General features: G+C 44.1%; 2 protein-coding genes across 2 annotated transcripts in view; both read right to left on the bottom strand.

Annotated features, from left to right (window-relative positions):
- The window catches only part of LOC106808916 (zinc finger protein 862-like), a 2,703-nt gene extending 1,362 nt beyond the window's left edge, over positions 1-1,341 (bottom strand). Inside the window, exon 1 of the mRNA XM_014811834.1 lies at positions 8-1,341. Within this exon, the coding sequence (XP_014667320.1) occupies positions 8-1,138 (1,131 nt within the window). The 5' untranslated portion in view covers positions 1,139-1,341. The remainder of the gene's footprint in view (positions 1-7) is intronic.
- A 15,581-nt stretch (positions 1,342-16,922) lies between these two features.
- LOC106808929 (cAMP-responsive element-binding protein-like 2) overlaps positions 16,923-25,681 on the bottom strand; it is a 10,556-nt gene continuing 1,797 nt past the window's right edge. Inside the window, exon 2 of the mRNA XM_014811850.1 lies at positions 16,923-18,476. Coding sequence (XP_014667336.1) covers positions 17,827-18,306 — 480 coding nt within the window. The 5' untranslated portion in view covers positions 18,307-18,476 and the 3' untranslated portion in view covers positions 16,923-17,826. The remainder of the gene's footprint in view (positions 18,477-25,681) is intronic.

Consider the following 25,681-nt stretch of genomic DNA (forward strand, 5'->3'; position numbering starts at 1 on the left):
CTGCAACTTCAATCAATGAGAAATTTGAGCTGGAGTATAGCAGAAGATCATTAAGACCCAAGGCAACGAGAGCATCACCTGAAAGAGACTCAGTGAGGGTATCTAGGGAAGAAATGCCCCGTTCTATTTCTGATTGAACATCAAAAACCATCAAGTTACTCATCTGAAGCTTTAATGAAAGCTTGCTAACAATATCGAGCACTTCCTTGTACAGAACAGCTACAGCAAGAAATTCACAATCTTGAAGTCTTTTGAGGACACCCTTTAGTTTAGGGCTATAGGTGTAATTGCGTGTCACTTCACCCGTGGCTATCATGTTCTCGCATGTCTGCCCAAGAACAATCCAGTTTTTCAGTAGTCTGTCTAAACCCCTTCGCTGATGGCTGACAAAACGAGTGCCATGTACCTTAGGAAATTTGTAAACTTGCAGCCCCAAAGCCTTAGCGGTGTCCTCAAAAGATCTCTTGATTTTCCCAGATTGTTTGAAGAGATAGAATAAGGTGATCATGAAATCATTCACCTCTACAAATTTCTTTTGCTGCTTCAGAACATCCTTCATGGACAGTTCCAACCTGTGAAGCACGCAGTGAATGGTTATTAACCACCCTCTCTCTTCAGACAATCTGGTAAGAACACCATTGTACACACCGGTATTCACTGCTGCTCCATCGGCAGTGGAAGCTGACATGCAGTTGACATAAGAGGCCTCGGGAATGTTCAGTTTGTGAATGAAGGCATCATCAATGGCCTTTTTAATGTTTTCTGCTGTTGAGTCCCCATATTCAGACAAATCTTGCAAAGCCACACAGTAGTACAGGGGAATTCCCCCTCTGACCAATCTCACAAAAACAAGTTCCTTTTCCGAGCTTGTTTTTCGGGCCATACTCCCATCTGTCAGGGTGGAGTATGCAGTAGCAGATGCCATAATCAGAGCCAGCTTGTCGCGAATACCATCAGCTAAGAAACTTACAAATTCACGTGCTTTATTTGAGTCATCACAACCTTGAATAAGGTTAACACCACTGGCCCGCTGAACTTTGACCAAAGTTGTGAAATGACTCAAGGGTAGGCCATCACACGCCATGATGTACGCCGTCTGCAGCAATTTACGGTAAGCTTCCTCGGCCTGCTTCCGCATAACATCATCTATTCTACGCTGCTTCTTTCGGGGATTTCCATCTTCATCATGTGTGGGAGTAGAAGACGCAGATGGCACATCATCACCTGAAAAATAACATTTGGATTAGAAACAAATAGTAACAGTATACTTAGTACTATGCTTCTTACCATTCATCAATGTTCATAAGTCACATACAGTAGTTCTTATCACGAATTCATCAATTGAAGAAAAAAATAAATAGCTGTGGTTAAAGACAAAATTGCTGTGGAGAGCTTCTGACACCACAGCATTTAAAAAAACAACGCAGTGGCTACGGGTACGGTAGCCGTATCTTAATGTCTCGAGGCTACGGGTACGCAAGTCACACTACGCATGCGCTGCAGCCGTATCTTAATGTCTCGAGGCTACGGGTACGGTAGTCCATTTGCGCATGTGCCGCTTTCCTACAAAATAATGCCGTTGGAAATTAATTCATGATTAATTAATCTCCAGCCTAATAATCTGACCGGGGCATCAACTGAACACACATACGCGCGCCCGCACACACGCACAGGAAGAAATCGGTGAACGGGCTCAAGAGGCCGTTGGCTCAGCAGATAGCTCAGCGTGTGCGCGCAGATTCTGCACGATTTTTGGCCTTGCGTGGCTGTGAGACCGAATATCTATAAGCTTTGAATAGTTTGTGGCCACGCACAGGCCCAGAAAACGCTTCCACCCGTGTGCGCGGCCCTCACGTCGTGAGTCTAATCAGCTCACACACAAATCATTATATATCGTCCCCCAATAAAAGCGCAACGGACACTAGGTGCTCACTCCATGTCAGTAGTTAAAACATCGTTCTAGTGAACACTCGCAACGCAGAAACCACGCACACTGGTGCACACTGTAGATTCTGCTAATCTGTTCTTGACCGCCAACGCCTCAAACTGTAGGCGCCTCTAATTTATTCTATACGATTCGGTGATTGTGCACCGTACACAGTCGTGCAGGCGTGTGCACCTACCTGGCGATGCATGCAGTCTGCGTGTGCACGTACACCAGTGCGTCAGCATACGCGTGCCCCTGTTACAGAATGCGTGGCGTGCCGCGGCACGCGTACTTTCGGCGTCGCGCGTGCGTGCGCGGCCGGAGCCGTCGCGCGTAACTACCAGCCGCGTCGTGTGCCTTGACAGGTGCGGTTAACAGTCGTTTCGTCGCGGTATGTGAACTTACACGTGCGTGCAGCTGGCAGCCGCATAGTCTGCTGTGCGTGCGTGCCGTGTGCCCGTACAGCGCAGGTGCGTACAATGATGTGTGCGGTCGCGTGCGGGGGGTGAAGCGTACCACGGTGCGGTGCGTGCGGTGCCGTACGCGTAGTGCGAGCGCCACGTACCACGTGCGGCGTGCGTGCGCGGCCCTGTTGAACATTGGCCGATCGCCACGACCGAGCACGGCAAGTGTAACTTGCACATCTTTTGTACACGCGGGGCACGTACGGCGCGCTGTGTCGTAGTGCACGGCGTAACACGGCACCACACGTTCCCGCGAACGCCACGCCCCGCGTTCGGCTAGCGCGATCACCTGGTGCATTGGCCGGCGTGCTTGCCTCGTCTGCGTGTGCAGGTACACGTTCTGTGCGTGGCGTCGTGTGTGCTGGTGTGTGCTAGGTTACACGTGTGTGAGTGCGCGTGCGTGCGTACGTGCGTGTATGTGCAAGTTCACGTGCGTGCGTGCGTGCATTGATGTTCACATCGCCGCGCCACGCCGCTACGGCACGTGTACGTGCCCGCAAGAACGGACGTCACGCGCACGCAACGCACGTGACGCTTCACACCGCACCGCACACACTCATGTACCCCGTGAGTAGCGGCAACACCGCACGCACGCACGCATCATGCGACCACGAACGTTTAACCTGCACACGCACGGCACGTGTAGTGCACACGCACGCAGGCACGCATTCACCAACGTGTGACGTGCACACGCACGCATGCCACGCAAACGTGTTAGGTAACACGCACGCACGCACGTGTACGGCCAGCAATCACAGAATTCTACTATAGAAAAGTTAAGGCGCCTACATTTGAGGCCGTTGCTGCAGCAGATAGTTCACCGTGTGCGGCGGGGTTAAGCGACCACTGCATGGAGCACTGCACGGGCAGAGTGGGGCAGACGTGTGAGCGAGGCAGAGAGCACGCCAACCAGGGAGTCTATATATAGCCTATGCTCACCTGAGTGCCCGCGCGCGCGATACAAGCTGAAGCGAGCACCCACTGTTTCCGTTTCAATTTCAGTTTCAGTTTCAGTTTCAGTATCCAGTATTAACCAATTATGCAGCAGGGGTATTGTGTATTCCAGCCACGGCAGTGCCTTCCAAGAGGGTATTCAGTACAGCGGGTGACATTGTTACGGCACAGAGGGCTGCACTGTCAGCAGAAACCATTGCCGTGCTTCTGTTTCTCAAGAAAAACATGAGAAATTAAATCATGTCATATAATACAATATATGATGATATTAAAACCATCAAATTGTTACTATATCATGCATGGTATACACTTCCCAATACGTATTGGAAAATATTGCAATGCGGTTTTGTCGGACACATGGGCAAAATACGGGACGTCTGGTCACCCTGGTACCCGTAGCCTCTGCGAAAAAAAAATGCTGTGGTAAAGATTTTGGGAATTTCTAGCCTACCTTCATTATTGCCGCCCTCCACATCCTGCCGTTCCTTCTCCAGATCCAATCCACACTTGTGGGCATCACACTCTAGATGCCTAACTACAGTATGTTTGCTAATGAATTGGGTTCCTTCCACGAAATGCAGAAGGCCACTTTCACTTGCGCCCTTGCACTTTCCCCGGTTCTTCAAACATCTAACAATCTTCTTGTGATGGCGAGCGCAAGTCTTACACCACGTGTTCTTGACATACAATGTGCCATTCTTCTCAAACGTCTCATATCCAAAAGACTCGCCGATGGGCCAACTTTTAAATGTTCTTTCTTTTACAGTTTTTGAAGTTGACAGCGTGCTTGCTGCCGAGTCTGCCATTGTTTTAAGATACGACGAAGGGTGTATGAAAGCTGCATTCTCATTGGCTACTGAAACTAGAGTTGGGCTAGAATAGATACTCCAGTCAGGGCTCGCGATCCATTGCATAATTGACAGCTCGATCGGGAAAACTAGCCTCAAGGCCACGCGTGGCGCGGCAGCTTTTGATGTACACGATCGATCGATCGCGTACTATATATACGGCCTGCGTAGCCGCACGGCATACACACACACACTTGCAGCGTCAAATAAACGCACACACTGGCCAACGTCTGACAATCTCAAACAGTGAACTAAGCCGTGTCTATATTGTTAAGCGAACTATATTACAATGTTATTAAATGAAGGTACTGTTAGTAGGCTGTTGGACTGTAAAATGAAAATTTGTACATTCTAACCCCCCTAAAATTTCCTCTCAACGGATTTAGACGTTTCACAAAATCGACCCTGGGACTGTGAAATCCGCGGATTTCCGCGGATCCGCGGAAGATTCTCATCCCTGTAAAATGGAGCGCTATTTCACATAATACACAGACTTTTGGTGCGCGATTTCAACCACTTTTATGAGGCGCGATGATGCGCGCACCATGGCACAATTTATGGTGCGCGGTGGAGCGCGAGCGCGATCGCGCCCCTTAAAAATGAAAGCCTGAAGTCGCTCTGTCGCGTGCGTAACTGGGTCGTCTGAATAAGAGAGACGTCTAGGCTTTAGCAATACATCTAAGGGTAGTACAGCTTCACGGCCATGTTGGAGAAAAAATGGCGAGTATTGTGACGTATCATGGATAGCTGATCGATATGCGAATAACGCTGCGCCAATGTGCAGGTCCCAGCTTGCGTGGTCGCCGGTTTGGCCTATCGCGCAAGCTAAAAGCGAAGCTAATGTGCGATGGAATCTTTCACACTGTCCATTAGACTGTGGATGGTACGGGGCGGTTCGGATATGATTTATTCCCAGTAACGTGGTGAGTCGCGACATTAATTTATTAATGAATTCTAACCCATTGTCTGTGAGTATTGCTCTTGGGCAAGAGTGCGTAGGGATAAAACGATTAATGATTATATCGGCCACTGAGCTTGCACTCTTGTCAGCCATAGCGTACGCCTCAGGATAGTTAGAATATAAGTCTAAAAATGTTAGCATATACCTGTGACCCGCCGCCGTAATGGGGTGAGGCCCGGTTACATCGATTGCTACTACGTCACCAACTTGTCGCGCTTGGGGTGCATGCTTCAATCTTCACGCGAACCCTCTGTAATTTACGTGCGTTACAAGTAAAATGTAATTAACAAGTAAAACTTAATGTAATGATATACATCCGCAAACATTCTTGGCCAATAGAAACGTGCTGCTATCTTAGAATAAATTTTCTTGAACCCGAGATGACCGCCATAGATGTGATCATGAAACTGCTTAAGTATATTCGGGACCAAAACATGCGGTATTGCTAATTGTGGGTCGTATTCAGCAAGTGCCGGTCGATTGGTTATGTGATATAACATGCCATCATCTAGGAAATACTGAGAAACCAACTGAGCCTCCTTCAACGAGCAGTCCGGCTTACGTAGCACGTCATAGACGCGCGGCAAAAATGGATCGGCCTCCTGAAGTGCGCCGAGGTCAGATAACATGGATGGGAAATCTGTCGCATGCTGCGCACGGTAGTTACGGGTTCTCGGCATAGCGATAGCCGCGACTAATTTAGCCGGGGCTGTACGTTTGTCCAGCTGTACAGTCCGCTGCTGGTCCGCGTCTTTCTGGTCGTCGTCAAGCTGCGTTAAAACCGCGCCGACTGCATGAGCAGATGCATCACAATACAGGCGGAAAGGTTTAGTGTTATCGGCCAACGCGAGAACAGGAGTCTGCGTTAAACGGGCTTTAAGTGTATCCATGGCGAGCTGTGCCTCGTCGTTCCAGACGAACGGCATCTTCTTGTGCGTGAGTAGATTAAGTGGATGTGCGATCTGTACGTAACCTTTTATAAATTTTCTGTAATAGCTGGATAAACCTAAAAATTGGCATACTGTAGCGTTTCGAGGGTTTTCCCAATTTTGAACAGCCTGGACTTTTCCAGCGTCGGGTATAACACATCCGGGGCTTATCGTGTGGCCTAAATAAGAGATAGATTCCCGGAGAAACAGTCCTCGCCAAAAGCGTCGGACCGTCGGACAAAACCGGTGGTTTTTGCACGGGTCCGACAAGAAATTTGGCTTTACCAGACCGTGTGTCAGGCAACATTACATCAACTAATTGCGCAGAGGCTACGGGTCGCGTATACCACACACATCTACTTGAATATCCCTGCCTATGGCCTATCTTATATACGCGTGTACCAATTAGATCTATGGCCTATGGGAGAAAGCGAAGTAGAAGAGATTAGCTGTTTATATGATAAAAGATAAGAAAGAGATGACAGTCGACGCCTCTGTGTGTGAAACTATCATGGGAAGTTTACTATTGGCTATCACTGATTATTCCTGGATACACAACCAAAAACCTGGACAAGGCCAAAGGCCTAGAAATAAAGGTGAAACCTACATTAATGACAAAGCTGGCAAGCATGCATGTTGTTGTACGCGTCACGAAATTGGAATGAAAAAAAAACGATGCTAAGATTTTTCAGCTATCATGGCGGGTTAACACGGACATAGCTGGTGATGAGCAGGAAAGCATATATATGTTAGATATGTCCACAAAGGAAAAGCAACAGATGTGAATGTGTTTTAATGTTTCAATATTTTTTTGGTCCAGTAACATATCATTCGGTCTGGTAAAAATCTATTTTTTACTGGACCGAATGTCCAGTAAAGGATTTTGTCTTTTGGCGAGGACTGGAGAAAGAAACACTTACTAGCTCTTAACGTGTGTCTCGAAATCAGGGGAGAAAATACCAATGTCATCGATGTATACCAACGCGCACTTGTGACGTAACCCTCTTAATACATAATCTAATAATCTTTGAAAGTGTGAAGGCGCGTTCTTGCAGCCAAACGGCGTTCTTACGTTTTCCCACGCGCCTTGAGGAGTAACGAAACATGTCTTAGGAATGTCCGCAGGGTCAACCGGAACTTGAAAATATCCGGACCTCAAATCCAGAGTCGTAAATATTTTAGCAGACCCAAGAGCCTGAAGCGCATCTTCGACGAGAGGCAGAGGATACGTATCGGTTCGAGTGACGGTGTTGAGTCTCCTATAATCAATGCACAACCTTAATTCGCCTGATTTCTTCTTTACCAGTAAAACCCCACTAGACCAAGGACTCATCGAGGGCCGTATAATCCCATTTTCTAGCAATTTTTCTACCTCCTTTTGGACTTTCTGCTGTTGATCTAAACTCATTCTATAAGGGCGAGTTTTTATTGGTGTTGCGTCACCAGTTTTTATTTGAAAATGACAGAGGTGTGTGCAACCTAATTGAGCGTCTGTATGTGCAAAAGTACGATCGCGATGCTGCAGAAATGCTAGTAATGTCGCCCTTTGCCGTGGATCAGTAACATGGCGCGTCAGCGTAGCATAATCAAATGGTGTGCCGTCAGCTGTAAGTCGACGTGGCACGGAGTTTAAACCTTTACCCCCCGAGCATACCGCGCGCACCATGCGGGGTTTCGTAGGCTCTACCGAGGCAATTACTATACCCCCTAGTAAACTCCTTGGCCTGCTTGAGCCGTTCTTAATAACACATTCTACCGTATGATGAGCTGATACTCTCGCCATCGTAGGCACGACAATGAGATTATTGTTGCGACGAAAAGTTTTAAGGGCCGGCGACCCCTGTATACATAATAACGTGCCCTCTTGAATACCTCTAGATACCCGTAAAACACATTTATGCGAGGCGACGGCGGGCAAAGTAACTTTTCGTACAAGCGTTGCTAACTGCGCAGGCCGTGACCACCCGCGGCCGTTAGGCATTCTCAAGGGAACAGCGCTGGCCCCTATGCTCAATATACCCGCATTTAAATCAATGAGTACGCGTGCGTGGGTGAGAAAATCTGCTCCTAATACAAAATCTCTCGGTAGTCGACGAACGACGTAGCAGTCATGTTCTGCTGTAACCCTCCCTAACGTAATTCTAAGGGAGGTGGCCCCTACCATACTCAATTGTTGGCCTGATATTGATACTAAATGGGTGGCGCATTGAACCGCCGGTACTAAACCCGCCTTCATGCGTACACGCCGCGCTAATCTGTTCCACGCTTTGTAACTGACGAGGCTGACGTCACTTCCGGTGTCGACCAATGCCGACAGAGCTACAAAACTCCGCGGCATGACCCCCTACTGTGGACAACGCAAATTGTTTCAACGCGTTGTCGTGCAAACTTAACTCAACCTGGGCCCACTCTAATGCGGCTCGCCAATCAGCAAAACTCGGACCCACTATCCCCCATGAACCGTGGGATAGATTGCCGCACCTCTGCTACCCGTAAAGCTCGACTTAGTGAGCCTGCTGCCGTATCTCTGCATGGCTGCAGTGAATTTGAAAAGAGGGTAGCCAACTCCTCTAAATTTAGAGCCCGTGGTGGTGGTGGAGGTTGATGAGTCATGCCGTGAGTTTCGCAGTTAGATATACAATCTAAAGTCTAGCCATAACTACTTAACTACAATTACTCCTATACCCAGGGCGGGAATGCGACATATGAGCATAACTAATAGTCACTGATACGCTACGTTCTCACTTACCTTAGCAATTTGATCGCAGATCAACGTCGAATCACCCCAGCACCAACACGCGTGCAACACAAAACCCGAGGTTCTTTAGATCACGGCACCAGATGTAACCTCGTACTTCTAGGGTGAGGTACAAGAGCAGTAAGAGTAAGAGTAGAGCAAAGCAACAGCGTAAGATAAGAAGTCAAACACGAACTAGCAAAGTAACGTACCACAAAGAGTTGTATTCAACATAATGCAAACACAGGTGACAAGCAGAAACGTAAGGCTGAAAGCGTAAAGATACGTGACAGTCAAACCAACAGAGGAGAAGTGCCTCCTGCTCTCTCTCCCAGCTCTCTTAAATCCAACCGAACTTGTTGTTCGACCTTCCTACGACGTGCCGGCTGCGGGTGATAACAGATTATCCCGCAGCACTCCGGCCCACCTGTTGCCGTCGTTCGCTACCTTATCGCTTCTGTTATTACCTTCAGCCTGCATCGCGTGTGAGCCGAATAGCTCATCTATTCCCCTGAATTGTCACCAACGCAACCCGCATGGCCTTATGCCAAACTAACAGTAATTAATAAGGTGTGGTGGAACCAGCTCCGTTACAATTGCCTCTAGATATATTGTCCATCAACCTAAGTAGTGTCCATCACTCATACACAATATAACAGGCATGTGAAAAGATTTTCCTGAACAGTGTATTTGAAAAGATTCCTTCGGTTTTATTACACATTGATGCAGTTGGAGGTGCCAATGTTCGTGTTACCAAAATATGGAATTCTCATATTTTTCACTAACCATTTTTAGTGCGTTTCTGTGAGTCCACCAGAGGGCTTGTCCGTAGCCTTTCTAATTAAGGTATCAACCAACTCTAAGGAGTGGCAGCTATGTGGGACAGATGCCAGTGCAACAACGTATGTATATATGCGCTTTAAATATAATATATGGATAGAGAATTGAGTATTGTTATGAACATATATACGAGTAGATCTTAGTAACAAGGTTCTCCAGCAGGAATTTCAGAAGGCATGTCGTTTATGGACTGATGGTGGAGGGCCCAGAAGGAAGTTGTACCAATTGGAGTCAATTACACGCATCATGTGCATACCCTGCATGAACTGAAAGCAAACGTACCCTCATTCACCCAATAACTCGAAACAGCTACGTTTACAGTGCAATTATGTTTATATATTTATATTTTTCACCACTCTACACTTATGAACATTGGACATTACTGCATCTATACTAGTCAATTTTGATGCATAAGCATTGAACAGTAAAAATTCCCAGTGAAGTATCAAATTTCACTGGAAAAAATGAACATTTTAAAGGACATTTTAATAAGATGTTTAAAGTGATTACGTGATTAGGGGGATGCTTTCAGTTTCAGCACTTTAATACAGGTTCTGATTTTAGAGTTGGTATTATTCTCTAATATTATCTTTGCTTAGTTTCTGACTACTATTTCAGGGCATGGCAGTTATCCTTGGAGCAAGCCATGAACCTTCAGGTAAACCATTAAAAAGTAATTAAGGAAGGTATACTAGATTAATGAATTGATCAATTACTTTCTTAAAACACAACATTTTCAGTAAATTGTTGTTAATTTTGTTGTCCGGTGTTGTCTGTTTTGGTATTTTTGAATATTTCATTGAGGTAAACATTGGTAGTGGTATTCAATTAATTCATAGTGTGCTGACCCAAAACCATGGAGTTTATAAATATCTGAGAAATATATGCTGGGTACCGCATATTGTACGAGAAACTGTATTTCACATCTTTAAAAATAAATGAATAGTAAAATTTTATGGGCCCAGATTATAGCAGCTGTGCTGCTAATTAATATTTCGAATCGACATTTCATATTTAGTTCCACCGGCCAAATTCTGCACCCCCAATACACCAAGGACCTAATGTACAAGTGATGTCACCTCAAGTAACATATGTACAGCAGGGGTTAGGTGGTTTTCCAGGCCAGCAAAGCATCTACTATGGATCTAATCCTTACCGTAGGTATCATAGCAAAAGTGAAATAATCGCAAACACATAAACATCATTGACACAGTGCAGTGCTTTCTGTTTTAATGTTAAATATTTAATATTCATAATTCTATTGGTTGCTTGTATCTTCTAGAGTCCTTTAATAGTGTGTTCTCTAGTATCAAATTTCGCGCTGAAACGATCACATTTTATTGTACATTTTATATGGAAGAATATAAAAATCACATGCACAGCTGAGCCATATGACCTTGCAAGCTAGTTAAAAAGCATGTACATCCTTTGTCTTCAATCACCTTATCTCATTTCCTAATCTTACTAGAGTCAGTAGAGTGACCATAACTACACACATAGCCACTGTTTTTGTTCTATTCTAATTTTTATTGTATTTCAGTGACACAAACACAACCGGGAACCTCTGTGGTTTACGTGAATCCTTACCAGTATGGGTATAGACATGGTTATGGTTGCGATAGTTATGGTTATAGTTGTCAAGGAACTTGGAATACCAGCTACACAGTGTTGAATTTGCCTAAATAAGTAACCATGTCATGGTCATTTCGACCTGCATAGCACAGGGCTCACAAGCCTCACACATTTGGCGTGAGACTCACGCAATTCAGCACAATCTCACGCTCTCACGCACATTACTGATAGTCCCCGAAAATCCCACGCAATTGCAAGAATCCAGTTTTTCTTCGTTGCGTGGAGTGGGTCTAGCCGAACTTTGCCGAAAACACGGGACACGAGGCACGGGAATTTCGACATTTATTACTTGTGGCACACCCAGTGACTGATTTTGCTAATCTGACGTCACGTGTTACTATAAATAGCCTTTCGCAGCGTTGGCCGGGCGCAAAGCCTGCTGGTATCTCGGAAAACCTAGGTGAGTTTAAAGCAAATTATGACAAATTAAGTACCCCATTTAAAAAAAAATTACCTACCGGGGGAGGGGTGACACCCTCTTGTTAAGTATTGACGAAGAGTGATGTAACTCATAAAGACGTTTATTACTGGAGCTGATACATGTTCTGCCTAGCAGCCATACGAACCGGCCAACAAGAGCGCGCGGTATCAATCCGCTCTGACCCAACAACAAGGTTCTACAAAACAACACGTGCATGCGCACAGTAGGTAGTCCCTACTATTACACCTCTCCCTCCACCCACCCAGGCGCAGGGCCTTCGGCCTTAGATTTTCTGATTCAAAATAAATCTCACTCATTTTTAAAGCTACCCCTTGAGAGCCCTGATAGCACAGAAATTCGTTTGTGCAGTAATTGCTAAATTGGACTAAGTGACATTTGCATTTCTGATTTTGTGTTGCAGTGGGTTATCCATTCCTCAGAAGCATGCATGTATGCATGCATGCATGCTGTCTGCAATGGCAGGGCTGCCAACATTGGGTGATAGGTGAGAGTGAGATGCGAGGGAGCGAAGCGAACGAGGGGGGTGGGTGTGGGAAGGGGGTTTCCCCCCTCCCACGGTAGGGAGCTTTTGCATTTTATAACTTCAATTTGTGCAATTTGATGCATACTAAAGTGGCTGTTTTCAGATATTGTAAGATTTTTTTGGCTGTGCATGAGATATTCATGCGTGAGATATCTCAGGATTTTTTTGCTGTGCGTGAGATATTGTAAGATCAGCGTGAGAGCGTGAGATTTGGTCAAAATGCGTGAGTCTCACGGTCAATGCGTGAGAGTTGGCAGCCTTGCAATGGTCAGATACTATTTAAACATCTGTGCACAGGGTGTGACGATAGAAATGCACTACCAATCATGCAGGCAGATGAAATGTAATAGTATATAAATATATATCATATATATCTGTAATTAATGCAATTTTCGTCAGGCTTGTCATTGTAAACACGTACTTTTACTTTGTCATCCGACATTATGTGCTCAATGTATAGGAAGGCATATCGTTTCTAGTTGCTATATTGGTAATATCCCGGCTGGCCTACTCCCATTTCGTCTACTCTTAGAATGGGCAATATTCCCATTTCGCCTACTCCCATTTCATCTACTCTCAGAATGGGTAATAGTGCCATTTTATCGTAGATTGATATTACAACAAATACCAGGAGAAATTAGTGTGGATGCCACTCCACTATGTATGCTAATCAAAACCATATATTACATTTATAAATGGTTATTTAGTGGACAAACTGATGGTAGACAAAATGGGAATGGGTGGATTTTGAGTGTAGACGAATTGGGAGTAGGCGAAATGGGTGTAGACCAACTGGGAGTTTTGCTATAGACGAAATGGGAGCAGGCTAACTGGGCATAAACCGCTATACTGTACTATTCAAAGGGAGGCTGGCCTGCAATCTTAGTGTGTATGAATGTCAGATTTTCAACCAAAGATTCAATTGCAACTTCCTAGTTATAAAAGTGTTTTCATGGTCTCTTTCCTGATGGCATTAATTGTGTCTGCCGATGTATGCAGGGTTTCTTTCTAAAACACTGAAAATGTGGGAACTACTACACCCATGTAGTATCCAAACTGCAATATTGAAATAATAACAGATATAGCCATTGCAAACAGATTCGAATGATTATGGTATGCATTTAGACAAGTAATAAAAACAAACAATGTTTTATCTAAATTCATTTGCATAATTATTTAGCTAATTTTTGAGTTATTGAATAAAGTACTTGCAAGCATGTTATTTGCATTATGGTCGTTACGCTATCTTTATATATTACCAGGAGTCTATCAATATTGATAGACTCCTGATATTACTACATAACCATTTACCGTCACAAATGAAATATATTTCTAAATCAGTTTAAATGTAGTTATATTTTATTTTTTACAAGTGATTATAATTGTGAGAAATTATTAATGTATACGAGATTTAATAGGATTTGTTTACATGCAGAGTGTGTATTAGTGAGATCACGGGTGAATAATGACAAATAATCTGTTATTATTCACCCCTGGTAGGATATAATGACTTGATATTCAAAACATCACCATTCGTGAAATATTGTCAATTACTAGAAACACCACAAGTTGGTCCCAGTACTGGATAATATATTGTAGTTATTACATCTATACCACATATATGATATTATATAGAGACCTCGTGACAGGCTCAAAAGATTGATCACCAGTATCTGAATCGGCCTTTTATTTTATACCTAGTTATCAAATGTGATTAATTTTATCGATTGTTAAAAATGTATGTGGGATTAAAATCCAATCAAAAGATATATTGTCAGTACATCTTTTGGTGAGTTTCTTTTTCTAGATCTAGAAATCGCTTTCTGATATAGTTTGTTCCTTAATGCTCGAATCACTTATGTCTTGTACACATTCCACCTTTCCCTGCACACCAATTTGTGTTTGTGCTGTCCTACCTTTTTAACAGAAATGAACCATTCGGCATTCTCTCACCTAATGCAGGGGCATTGTTCCCAGGAAATCCCACATCCCAGCAGGGGTGCAAATCCAGGGGGGGGGACAGGGGGACATGTCCCCCCACGAATTTTCAGAGGGGGGACATATCAAATGTCCCCCCACGATTTTGGATCACCATGATTACCTCCGCGCAAATGGAGGCCATGCAATCGCTCACGCGTGTGTGTGTGTGTGTGTGTGTGTAGCCACCGCGCGATCGATAGCGCGTCGAGTCAGCGGCGGCGGTCACATCGATAGCGCTGTCGAGGTCAGCAGCAGCCCCACTGTGGCGTGAGGCAGCAGCACGCGACGTCATGTCAGCAGCCGCCACAGCGAGCACATACATGTTACATGCTCGCGGAGGTATGCACTCTATGTGAGTGCCCTCTGTCTAGTTTTGTATTGTGTGTGGGTCTGTGCGTTGCGTGCGTGCTGTGCGTGCGTGCCGTGCGTGATACGTAATATTATACTATACTGCGTGGTATAGGGGTGTGGTGTTGTATGTGTGTGTGTGTGAAGTGAGAACTTTTTATCTGGTGAATGTGATAAGTGGTCAAACGATTGCTTCTTCCTCTTTTTTTTCCAGCTTGTCATTTTATTCAAGCTGCATTTGAGAGCGTAATAATGATCATGCAAACTTAAGAAAATGTCTTGATTAAATTGTAGTACCGTTTCTTTTGTAACACGTTTTTTTCTTATATGTTAAATAATTCTAGGCAGAAATCATCAAGAGAAAGATATGTTTATGAAAGTTTAGGAGATAGTCACTCACATTAGACACTGATTCAACGATTAGCTGGAAACACAAGCTATATTCCGAAAGAGGACAATGAGTAACTGAGCATCGGGTTTAATAATGTAATTTTTTTCTTGCAAATTGATGAGTTATAAGTACTCAACCAGTAACCACGATTATATTGTATAATGACTGCGACCAACAATAATTAAATGGAATCCAATTTTACTATTGTGACTCAATTACAACTATACCCCTCAACACAAATGATTGGTTTTCTCGCTTTTTAATTTTCTTGATTTTCATTTGATAGCATTGTAGCGAAGCACCCTTTTCGTAATTCTTAACTTCACAAACCCAAATGTCATGCGTGCGTGCGTGCGTGCGTGCGTGCGTGTGTGTGTGTGTGTGTGTGTGTGTGTGTGTGTGTGTGTGTGTGCAGGGGCGTGTACAGAGGGGGGTCAAGGGGGTCAAGGGGGTCGGACCCCCCCCCCCTGCTCGCGCAGAAAACGCATCTGAGGGGGGTCTAATTTCAATTCCTTGATAAATTCAATATCCTCAAATTTAAGATCAAATTCAATATTTTCAATTCCTCATTTCCCTTCCCCCCAGACCCCCCCTTCGCGTAACTGGTGTCCCCCGGCCCCACACATTTCAAAATGGATTTGCGCGCCTGCATCCCAGTAAAAACGTGAATGGTGAATACGTCTAATGGAAAACATAGGACTCTTTTAAAGCTCTACCGTATGGTTCCAACGAGCCGTGCAACTGACGCTTAACTCTCTAAACCAAGAAACAAGCGGAGATCTACTACAGAATGTAATTCTTATCACGGTTTGCAGTGACAAGTCAACGCGTGGTAAAACCGCATCTACCAAAACCAAATGCTGCGACTGCAGAAATGGTATATAAATAGCAGATTGAAAAGAAGAGTTATGCAATTGAAAAGCCTGCAATAGGAACTAGGAAGTGGATTACTGTATTACATATATATATATATATATATACACAATTTCTAGTGTTCAGCACATTTGACATATATTGTCTTATGCAGCTTTTTGAGCAAGAAAACCTTTTATCCACCAACAGCAGCAACACAAACCCTAACTGCTTCACATACAGTGTTAATGTTCGACGTGTAGGAAGGCCACATGAAAATATCGTCCAAACTAAAACTGGACAGTAGGGGGTCAAAGGTCAGGGGTTAATAGAGAAGATTTCCCAATTTCCTTTTTAACCAAGACAGTATAGATATCGTTAAAACGCACAACTGTGGTACAGTAGCCATCTGATGGGCATATGGCCACTTTGTGATACGAGTTCATCTCTCGACATTATACTAAATAAAAGTTGCAAGCGAATAATTTGTTAATTATAAGTATATATATGACTCGTCATGCATGCACAATATTTTCTACAATAAAATTTATCATAGGATAGATCTGCTGGTATCCATAAATCATGTTTGAATATGTTTTAACAAGATAAAATAGTAAAAGACTCATTTCAAATTTCCAGTACAATGAGCTTTTAGAAGGCATAGTTTGGCTCAAATTCTCAATCACACTGACACATTTATAAATATTTTAAATATAATATCACTTGACCATAGCTATATTACATGAATACAATCTTTTAATAATTAATAACAAATGAGTAGTAAATATCCATTTTGTAGAATTTAAACACATTAACCCATGAATGATACATAAATAACCCTACTACTTCACAAATTTATATTTACTGGCGCTCATAAGGTCTATGTCCCCCAGGGTACTGCCGGTTCGTACCCTGGGTACGGTCCGGTATACCGGAACGTACCCTGGTAACTATCTGATATGGTTAGGGTTAGTGTTAGGGAGTAGGCGTAGGCGACTCCCTAGACTCGTTAGTGGAGTAAGCGAGGTATGGTCCGGCATATTAGATAGTACCAGCAGAGCATATAAATCACGTTGATTTATATGCTCTGGTACCAGGGTACGTTCCGGCAGTACCCTGGGGGACATAGACCCTCTCAGTTTTACTGGCAATACGAGTACTACTGCTGCAGCCTACACCTATGAGTACATGCAAGTACTCATTAAGAACAACTCTCCAAATCTGGCTGAAATGGCAACATGCACAGTACTTCATTAAACCTTTCGAATTTGATAACTTTATAGGGTTCCTGTACAGGTACGGGAGGTATGTATATATATATGAGCCCTGCAACTACGTCACTGGTTTAGATTATTCCAGGCAGCCCACCTAGCCAAATAATTTTGGATACATGTAAATGCACTATGAAATTGAATCACAAGATCCTGCTCTAAAAATCCACCTTTCTCGAATTATAATTATTAAAACTGTTAACACATATTCACTAATGAACATTAGAAACTTATCAAAATTCCTCTGAAACGTAGTTGTGACTACTGCTTTACAACATTTTACTACAAATGGTTCAGGGCTCAATGATTAGTATTAGCAGTAGCTATCTATTTTTACAAAATTATCATCTGTGTTTCAAAAATAATGATGTATTTCATAAAAAATATAAATTTAAGCAAGTGTATATATATATATTATTTTAAGCAAGTGTAATATATTATTTGATATATTCAACTACACAGAACATTGACCACGGGCTGTGAAATTCCATGTTTAAACTGAATGTTTCAAGTCTCAATATTATTGCCATTTATGCACAGACATGGCAAGGAGAGAGGTGGTAACTGAAATTTGTATTATGTTCTAGCTAGACATCAAATATGGTGGAGTAAACTATAACAATGCGTCAGATGTCACCTGCAAGTCCTCTATACGTGAACAAACTACCTATGAACCAGGCTATTATTATTTTTCCAACCAGTGACTCAACTAGTCTCACCTTTCCACTTAAAAGCTTTCACTATCTTGGTACTTTTCGCACTCCTGTGACAACGTGCTTGAATATTCTGCATCCATGGTATCATTGTAAGCGCAAGTGTTACCAACTGTGTAGTCGTCACACGAGCCATTGTCCCAAAACTCCGACTTGACTACTGGTGCCTGCTCTACACTAGTGCTTGGACCCTGCAAGTCTGCTCCATCCTCACCTGCTTTTTCTCTTTTCCTGTCCATCTCCTCAGCGAACTGCTTCACCTCCACAGGCACAATGCCTTCGTCCAACAGTTTACACTGCTTCTTCAGAGGCTGCATTTCGCTCTTGAGGACGTTTACGGCCTTCTCCCTGCTGGCAACGAGTTCCTCTAGATATTGATAGCGCAGCTTCTTTCGCGCGCGGCATTCACGGGCACTCTGTCTGCTGCGCTCCAACTTCGCTATTTGGTCTACCTTCACTGGCTTGCGTCCTCGTTTCCCAGTCATTGTGTTCATTGAAGAACCAGCATGAACCAGTAATGCACTCTGCACATACCACTGGGTAATTATACGTAGGGGCAGGTTGGATGGTCCATTCTGTTTCACTAGTTATCGAGACTGCATTGGAAATATGAAGTGCACCATGCGACTGCAGCGTTCCTTACTCACGATGCTGTCACATATATCTGAAAAAGCACGATGTGTAGTCTCAAAAAGAGAAGTAGACATTGTCAAGACCACTGTCTGTGCTATGCAAGTAAAAGAAGTTCATTAATTGTCTGCAGAAGAAGAAGACAAGACTGGTGAATTGCTTGTCGGTGACTGGTCAAGTAATTTAGGCCAATTAGGTTTATCTATGCTGAAAAGATTGCCTATGATCCCACACTTATAAGATGAACATGGAGACAACCAAAACCTTGTCATTGTGGATGGCAGTATTGTAACATGTGTTTTGCACGTGTTGCATGAGTTAGTCAGCGAGGCTATACTAGTGGTTGTTTTAGGCATAGTCTATCTAGACACAGCGTCATGCATCTTGTTGCAGCTACATTGATGTCTTAGGGAGAATTGTAAACGTGTTTAGGTTAGGCAGATTCTAGGGTCATTGTGAAATGGAGGTAGGACGCGGTCTGGGAGAACGGGTACATGTGCGTGCAGTATGTTTGTAGGAGTTTTGGGGGGAATATATAGAACAGAGATGTAAGAGTAGGGGGGATTCTGGTTCTGGTCGAGGAAGGAGGCACACGCGCGTATGGGCGTGTGCGCGTTCTTTGTCTCTTTATGCGATGTGTCTACACTGTATGAGTTATTAAAGATTATTCCGGTTACTACAACAAGTTTGGATTCTTCTACTTCATCATTTCTACATGAACACGCATTCCAACGTTACATTTTGGCGCCGTCGACAGTCAAAAAACCTGGGTATTCCTTTGCGGAGGCAACGTAAGGTACTACCTACTAAGTACTATATCGATCTACGGACCATACACAAGGAAGATGGAGAAGGAAGAACGACGGAGAGCAAGACGCGGGAGAGAGAACGGTGGATCAAGGAAGATGTAGAAGGAAGAACGACGGAGAGCGAGACGCGGGAGAGAGAACGGTGGATCAAGGAAGACGTAGAAGGAAGAACGACGGCGAGCGATCGACAGAGACGAAGAACGACGAGAGCGAGACGGGAGGAACAGAGCGAGACGCGGGAGAGGGAGTGGTGAATACACACGGCGTGAGAACTATCTGAGTAAGTCAGCGTGAAGGAAGGAACGGCCGGTGTTGTATTCGTGATACTGCAGTGAAAGTCCGAGTCTCGACCTGTGTGTAAGAGAGAGAAGATAGCAGAACAGAGAAGGCAAGGCTGACAGAGCAGAGCGAGAGGACGTGAAAGATAAATTGCAAACTGTAATGGCTAAAAAAATAATAATCCAAGGAATTCTAGAATTTAATTGGTGGAAAGTTTTAATCTCGTGCTGTCGAAACTGGACGTGAAAGGGTGACTCACATCACCAGGAATGTATATTTTTATCTGTTTTTCTTTGTTTTATGTACCCTGATATATGCTTGTCACCGTTTTTTTTTTTTGTGGAAAATCTTTTGAGTGAAACTTTGTTTAGAAATTTGTCATCGGTTTCTTGAATTTGTGCTAACCAGTAACGGTACGTTTACACTATATATTGTCAGACTGCTAAAACACATTCTTCAATTAGAGTTTGATATAGGCCTAAAACATTTCATCGAAAGTATGAAATCAGTTTTGCGTATTTTTGTTGGCTGTATGATGTGTGGAAGTGACAAAGGTTGTCAGGTCCACGTCGGTGCTGTGTATTAATGCCCCTGTGTGCATGGGCTGTGTGCCCTGGGATTATGAGGATATAATCAGGCTCCTGATATAAGGGAGCACATGGCTGGAAACGTGGTTTCCGTAATGCGTGTCGGTACACGCATACGCCACGTACGTTACAGCACAAAAAGACGCAAGAGTGAGAGTAATTGCAGCGATATCCAAATGTTCACTGCCAAATGTGTTGAGTTTCCGACTTGTATTGTGATCGAACTTTATCGTTACTTGTTTTCTACGCTTCATATGTGTTTTCTTATTGTATTTTGATTGTTGTTATGTTTGTGTATTGATTGTGGGTTGTTTAATCGGACAGAAAGACGTTTCTCTCGTGGGGTTGAGTTAGGAAAGTATTAGGGTAGTAATTTTTTGGAATTGTTTAGGTTTAGGTTGAAGTGTAGATGAGTGAGGACGCTGAATCGATGACAGGGTAGTCATCGTTTTGGGGAAAAGGGATAATGTAACATGTGTTTTGCACGTGTTGCATGAGTTAGTCAGCGAGGCTATACTAGTGGTTGTTTTAGGCATAGTCTATCTAGACACAGCGTCGCGCATCTTGTTGCAGCTACATTGATATCTTAGGGAGAATTGTAAACGTGTTTAGGTTAGGCAGATTCTAGGGTCATTGTGAAATGGGGGTAGGACGCGGTCTGGGAGAACAGGTACATGTGCGTGCAGTATGTTTGTAGGAGTTTTGGGGGGAATATATAGAACAGAGATGTAGGAGGAGGGAGATTCTGGTTCTGGTCGCGGAAGGAGGCACACGCGCGTATGTGCGTGTGCGCGTTCTTTGTCTCTTTATGCGATGTGTCTACACTGTATGAGTTATTAAAGATTATTCCGGTTACTACAACAAATTTGGATTCTTCTACTTCATCATTTCTACATGAACACGCATTCCATCGTTACAGTATTTCTGCAAGCACGCTCTTAGTACAATCAAGGGAAAGTAGACATTAGGATGTTTCAGCATGTGCTCCATGCTTCCAGGAACAAATTCAACAGAATCCCATAATTACAATGCTGCTACAGGATGTGAAATAAACGTTCTTTATCTGGTAGGCAACCGGATAATTAGATTTTATATTCTGGTAATGCGTGAGAAATTCTGGCAATGATTTTAGATGAGAAGTAGAATCTTCAAATTTAAATTGGGAACTATACAATTCTTAGGTTACTATGTATTGTTAGTATGTTTGTTCTTCATGTACTCTGTCTTGTTACTAAGTATGGTATTACTCTATTTATCATTTAGTTTTTGTCACTGAGCAACTGTTTCGAACTTTGATCCTCTTATCTGTGAGTATAGTCCCCCGTGCTCTACTACATATACAAACTGCAGATTAAATTGTGAAATCCCTTTTGAGCAGACATACAGTCAGTAAGTTAAGCTGTTATTCATGGTTATGATACACAGGCCTAGGGGCCTTTGGCCTGGTTCATATATGTATAACATACAGGAATATTTGCCACAAGCTCCTGTACTACGACACGGACATAAAATACCTGAGTATATCTACTAGCGCTGATAGGGTCTATGTCCCCCAGGGTACTATCGGAGGGTACCCTGGGTACGGTTTGATATATCGTAAAGTACCTCGGGGTACTATACGATATGTCGCTGCGTACCCTGCATTGTCCCACCGTACCCTGACTTTCAGCCAACTGATGTCGTAATACATACACTCTGTCAAGTTACCACATCACATAGAAGAATCCTCAAAACATCGCAATCCAATAAAAATGTATGCTATGTTTGACTATATTTTTCTTTTTCCTTTTTTTTAAACAAAGAGCTAGCTTTTATATTTTAGTTTTACAACATCGGAAATACATCGGTTACAAGTCAGGGTACGGTGGGACAATGCAGGGTACGCAGCGACATATCGTATAGTATCCCGAAGTTACTTTCCGATATATCGAACCGTACCCAGGGTACCCTCCGATAGTACCCTGGGGGACATAGACCTTATCAGCTCTACTATCCCCTGACTGACTACATCAGTATAGCATTGCCAGTGCAGCCCCTTCACTCCCTGTAGTACACTGGTAGACCTAACATTAGTACCACAGGCACTTGGAACGTTTCTATAATAAAATGATGGTGAATAAACACGAAATGTATTTACTACCAAAGTCTCAATGTTTATGTATTCTCTATTGACTAATAATTCCACGTAAATGTCGTTTAAAAAAATGCTCCTCTGCCAACAAAGAATTTTACCCCACACATGTCACTGTGCACATACTCACAGGAAGATAGAGCAGGTGTGAAAAAACAGGAATGTAAATGGGTACAAGTGCGTGTTTATACATGTAATGACGATGCATTGCATTCTGGGTTCAAGCGCTCCCAGTTTGCGAGCTCCACATATGCCTCCAAGCTCAGCTGACATGATTCATGAATGAATGATGTCACACACACGATTACGTTCATTGGCAAAACAATCGAGTAGCGCGGTTAGAGAGTTTTGAATAATAAACAGGCACTTGCTCCCACTGACATTGCCATGGAATGAGAATTCTTCTCGGGAATTTACTAGATTTCTCTAGGTAAAGTGTGTGATACCATATTGCAAGAGTCACCAGAATGGAGGCGGTCGTTTGTGTATTTGTGCTGTGAAGATGTGAAATGAAATGAGCTCATTTGGTGCTCACGCTTTCCCACCTGCTCTATCCTTCTGTGAGTTTATGCACAGTGGGATGTTTGCAGTGAAATTGTGTGCTGTAATTTCTGTAAGGAGTGTCTGTACTGCATTTACGGTACTTTTACCGATAATAGGCGAAAGAGAATAGAAAAGAGACTTTGGTAGTAAACACATTTCGTGTTTATTTACCGTCATTTTATCATTGAATCGTTCCAAGTGCCAAGCAGTAGGCTGTCAGACTGTGTACACGTGTGACTGGCACTGCCTGTGATGACCGTCATTACTCGTGTTGAGTTTTGATATTCAGTGCTGCCATCTACTATAGGTTGTACGTAATACCTAATCTTACTGAAGAGCTAGTCTTCCTGTAGATATGGCGACTGTGCTGTTAACACGTTTTTTTCTTACAAAATAAATACCAATTTAGATCAAACTTAACAGGTTATGGGCCCAGGATCGTGATTCTGTGCAGTTAACGGCTCAGTTGTTTTTGTGAATGAGCTTCAGCATTGTATTGCATTGTGGTATTGTTGTATTTCTGGCATTGTGGTATGATGCTTCATTGCTTGGTAATACTGTATTCGGACAATACTATGTGTATGCAATTGGCGTGGTGAATGGAATTGCTAGTGTTCGTAACGGTGAATTCTTATCGGTAAAAATGATGAGTGATGTTACGATGCCTAGGTGGAATATTCGCCAGCTGGAGGGACGGTCCTTGAATGCAAGGTGCTCGACACGTTGCACAAGTCGTTCTTTGCATTCAAATCGAGCTGTGGTGAGGACAGAAGCCATCCAACAAGCATCTGCGTGTGATCGGAACGAAGTGCTACGTGCATGTGCCGGACGAACAACGCAAGAAAATGGACAGCAAAGTGGTCAAGGGATATTTGATCGGATACGACAATGATAACGGTTATCGAGTCGTAAAGGTTCACAGCAGTCGCGAGATGATGCGGTCGCGCAACGTGAACTTCGAGATCGAACCGTGTGCGCAGTCGAGTGCAGTGCAAGTTCCGGTTGTGTCGGAGCTAATGGAGGCGCCGGAGACGGAGTCAACGAGTGAAAGTGAGTACGATAACAGTGAGGAAAGCGAAGATGAGGTAGACGAGGAAGCCATGCCAAAGCAAAGCGGTAGGGAGCTTCATGATCGTTTGAAAATTCGCCTGCCAGCTCATCTCAAGGACTTCGCAGTATCAGACACGAAAAATGTCGCCGCGTCGGCTTGGTGTTCCGTGATGTCGGTAGAAATGGAGCCGACAACGTTCTACAAAGCTGAGCGTGCATCCAACGGCGACAGGTGAAAGATGGCGATGGAGAGTGAGATGGACTCGCTTGCTCAAAATGGTACCTGGGAGCTGGTCGATCTGCCGAAAGGTCGCAAAGCCATCGAGACAAAGTGGGTCTACAAGCGAAAGTTGAATCCGGATGGGTCGATCGACAAGCACAAGGCACGACTCGTCGTCAAGGGTTTCGCTCAGCGCAAGGGTGTGGACTTCAACAACATTTTTAGTCTGGTGGCCAAGTCGGGCACAATCCGGATGATGCTCAGTGTCGCTGCGAACGAGGGTATGGCTTTGATGCAGTTCGACGTGTCGACGACGTTCCTGTACGGTGAACTAGATGAAACAATATATGTTCAACAACCAGAAGGCTACGTGGATAGTTCGGGCAAGGTGTGCTTATTGAAGCGGAGTCTGTATGGACTGAAGCAAGCACCTCGGTGCTGGAACATGCGATTTGGCTCGTTCATGGCCAAGCGTGGTTTCCGGGTCAGCAAGGCGAACCCGTGTCTCTTCATCCGAGACAACAAGCATGGGAAGCTGCTGTTGGCACTGTACGTGGACGACAGTCTCATCACGGCAGACAATGATGAGGCGGCATTGATGTTCATTGACGAACTGCGGGATGAGTTCAAGGTCACCGTGAAGCCAGCGTCTTATTATCTGGGACTCGAGATAGAGCGACGTGAAGATGGCACTGTCAAGATTGTTCAGGCGGCTTACGCGAAGAAAGTGTTGGAGCATTTCAACATGGAAAACTGCAAAGCTGTGACGACGCCGATCGTCAGGGACGGTACGGGACAAGAGGAAGCTGTTAACAATGAGACTGCTTTCCCGTATCGGTCGGCAGTGGAGGCACTGCTGTATCTGGCGGTTGGTACTCGGCCGGATATTTCCTACGCCGTGAGCATCGTGTCAAGGACGCTTGAGTCGCCGGAGCAGAGTGACGTGCAGCGGGTGAAGAGTATTCTGCGCTATCTGCGTGGGACAGTGAACGTCGGCATCGAGTATAAGCCGAAGTTCAAGAGCGGTGTGCTGGAGAGTTTCAGCGATGCGGACCATAGCGGGGATCTGTCGACGGGACGTTCGACAACGGGCGTTGTGTGCCTGTTAGTGCTGTGCGTCGGATCCGACATGAACCAAAAATCCGATCCGACAGCATTTTTGAAAATCCGAATCCGAATCCGAATCCGATGGCTATTTTGAATTCCATCCGAATCCGAATCCGGTGGCAATTTTTGAATCCGAATCCGATGTGTATCGCTAAATCCGATCCGAAATCCGATCCGAAATCCGATCCAAAATCCGAACCGAATCCGGAACATAGAAATTGTAAATAGTGTGACAGCATCGAGTAAAATTCATGTTATAATTTGTTTCAACATCAAACTTTGGGTTGTTGAGATCAAGGGATAGGGTGAAGGGGGACTGTAGACGTAAGAAAAGTTAGAGAACGGGATGATCGGGAATCTGAAACGATAATCCATCCAACGTTGGTCCAACGGCTTTTCGCAGAGCATGCCTGATCCCTCTGGTTCTCTCTCTCTGTCACACACAACCCAAACACGCACACCTCTCTCTCTCTCTCTCTCTCTCTCTCTCTCTCTCTCTCTCTCTCTCTCTCT

The sequence above is a fragment of the Priapulus caudatus genome, unplaced genomic scaffold (genome assembly GCF_000485595.1).
Source record: "Priapulus caudatus unplaced genomic scaffold, Priapulus_caudatus-5.0.1 Scaffold314, whole genome shotgun sequence".
Classification (NCBI taxonomy): domain Eukaryota; kingdom Metazoa; phylum Priapulida; class Priapulimorpha; order Priapulimorphida; family Priapulidae; genus Priapulus; species Priapulus caudatus.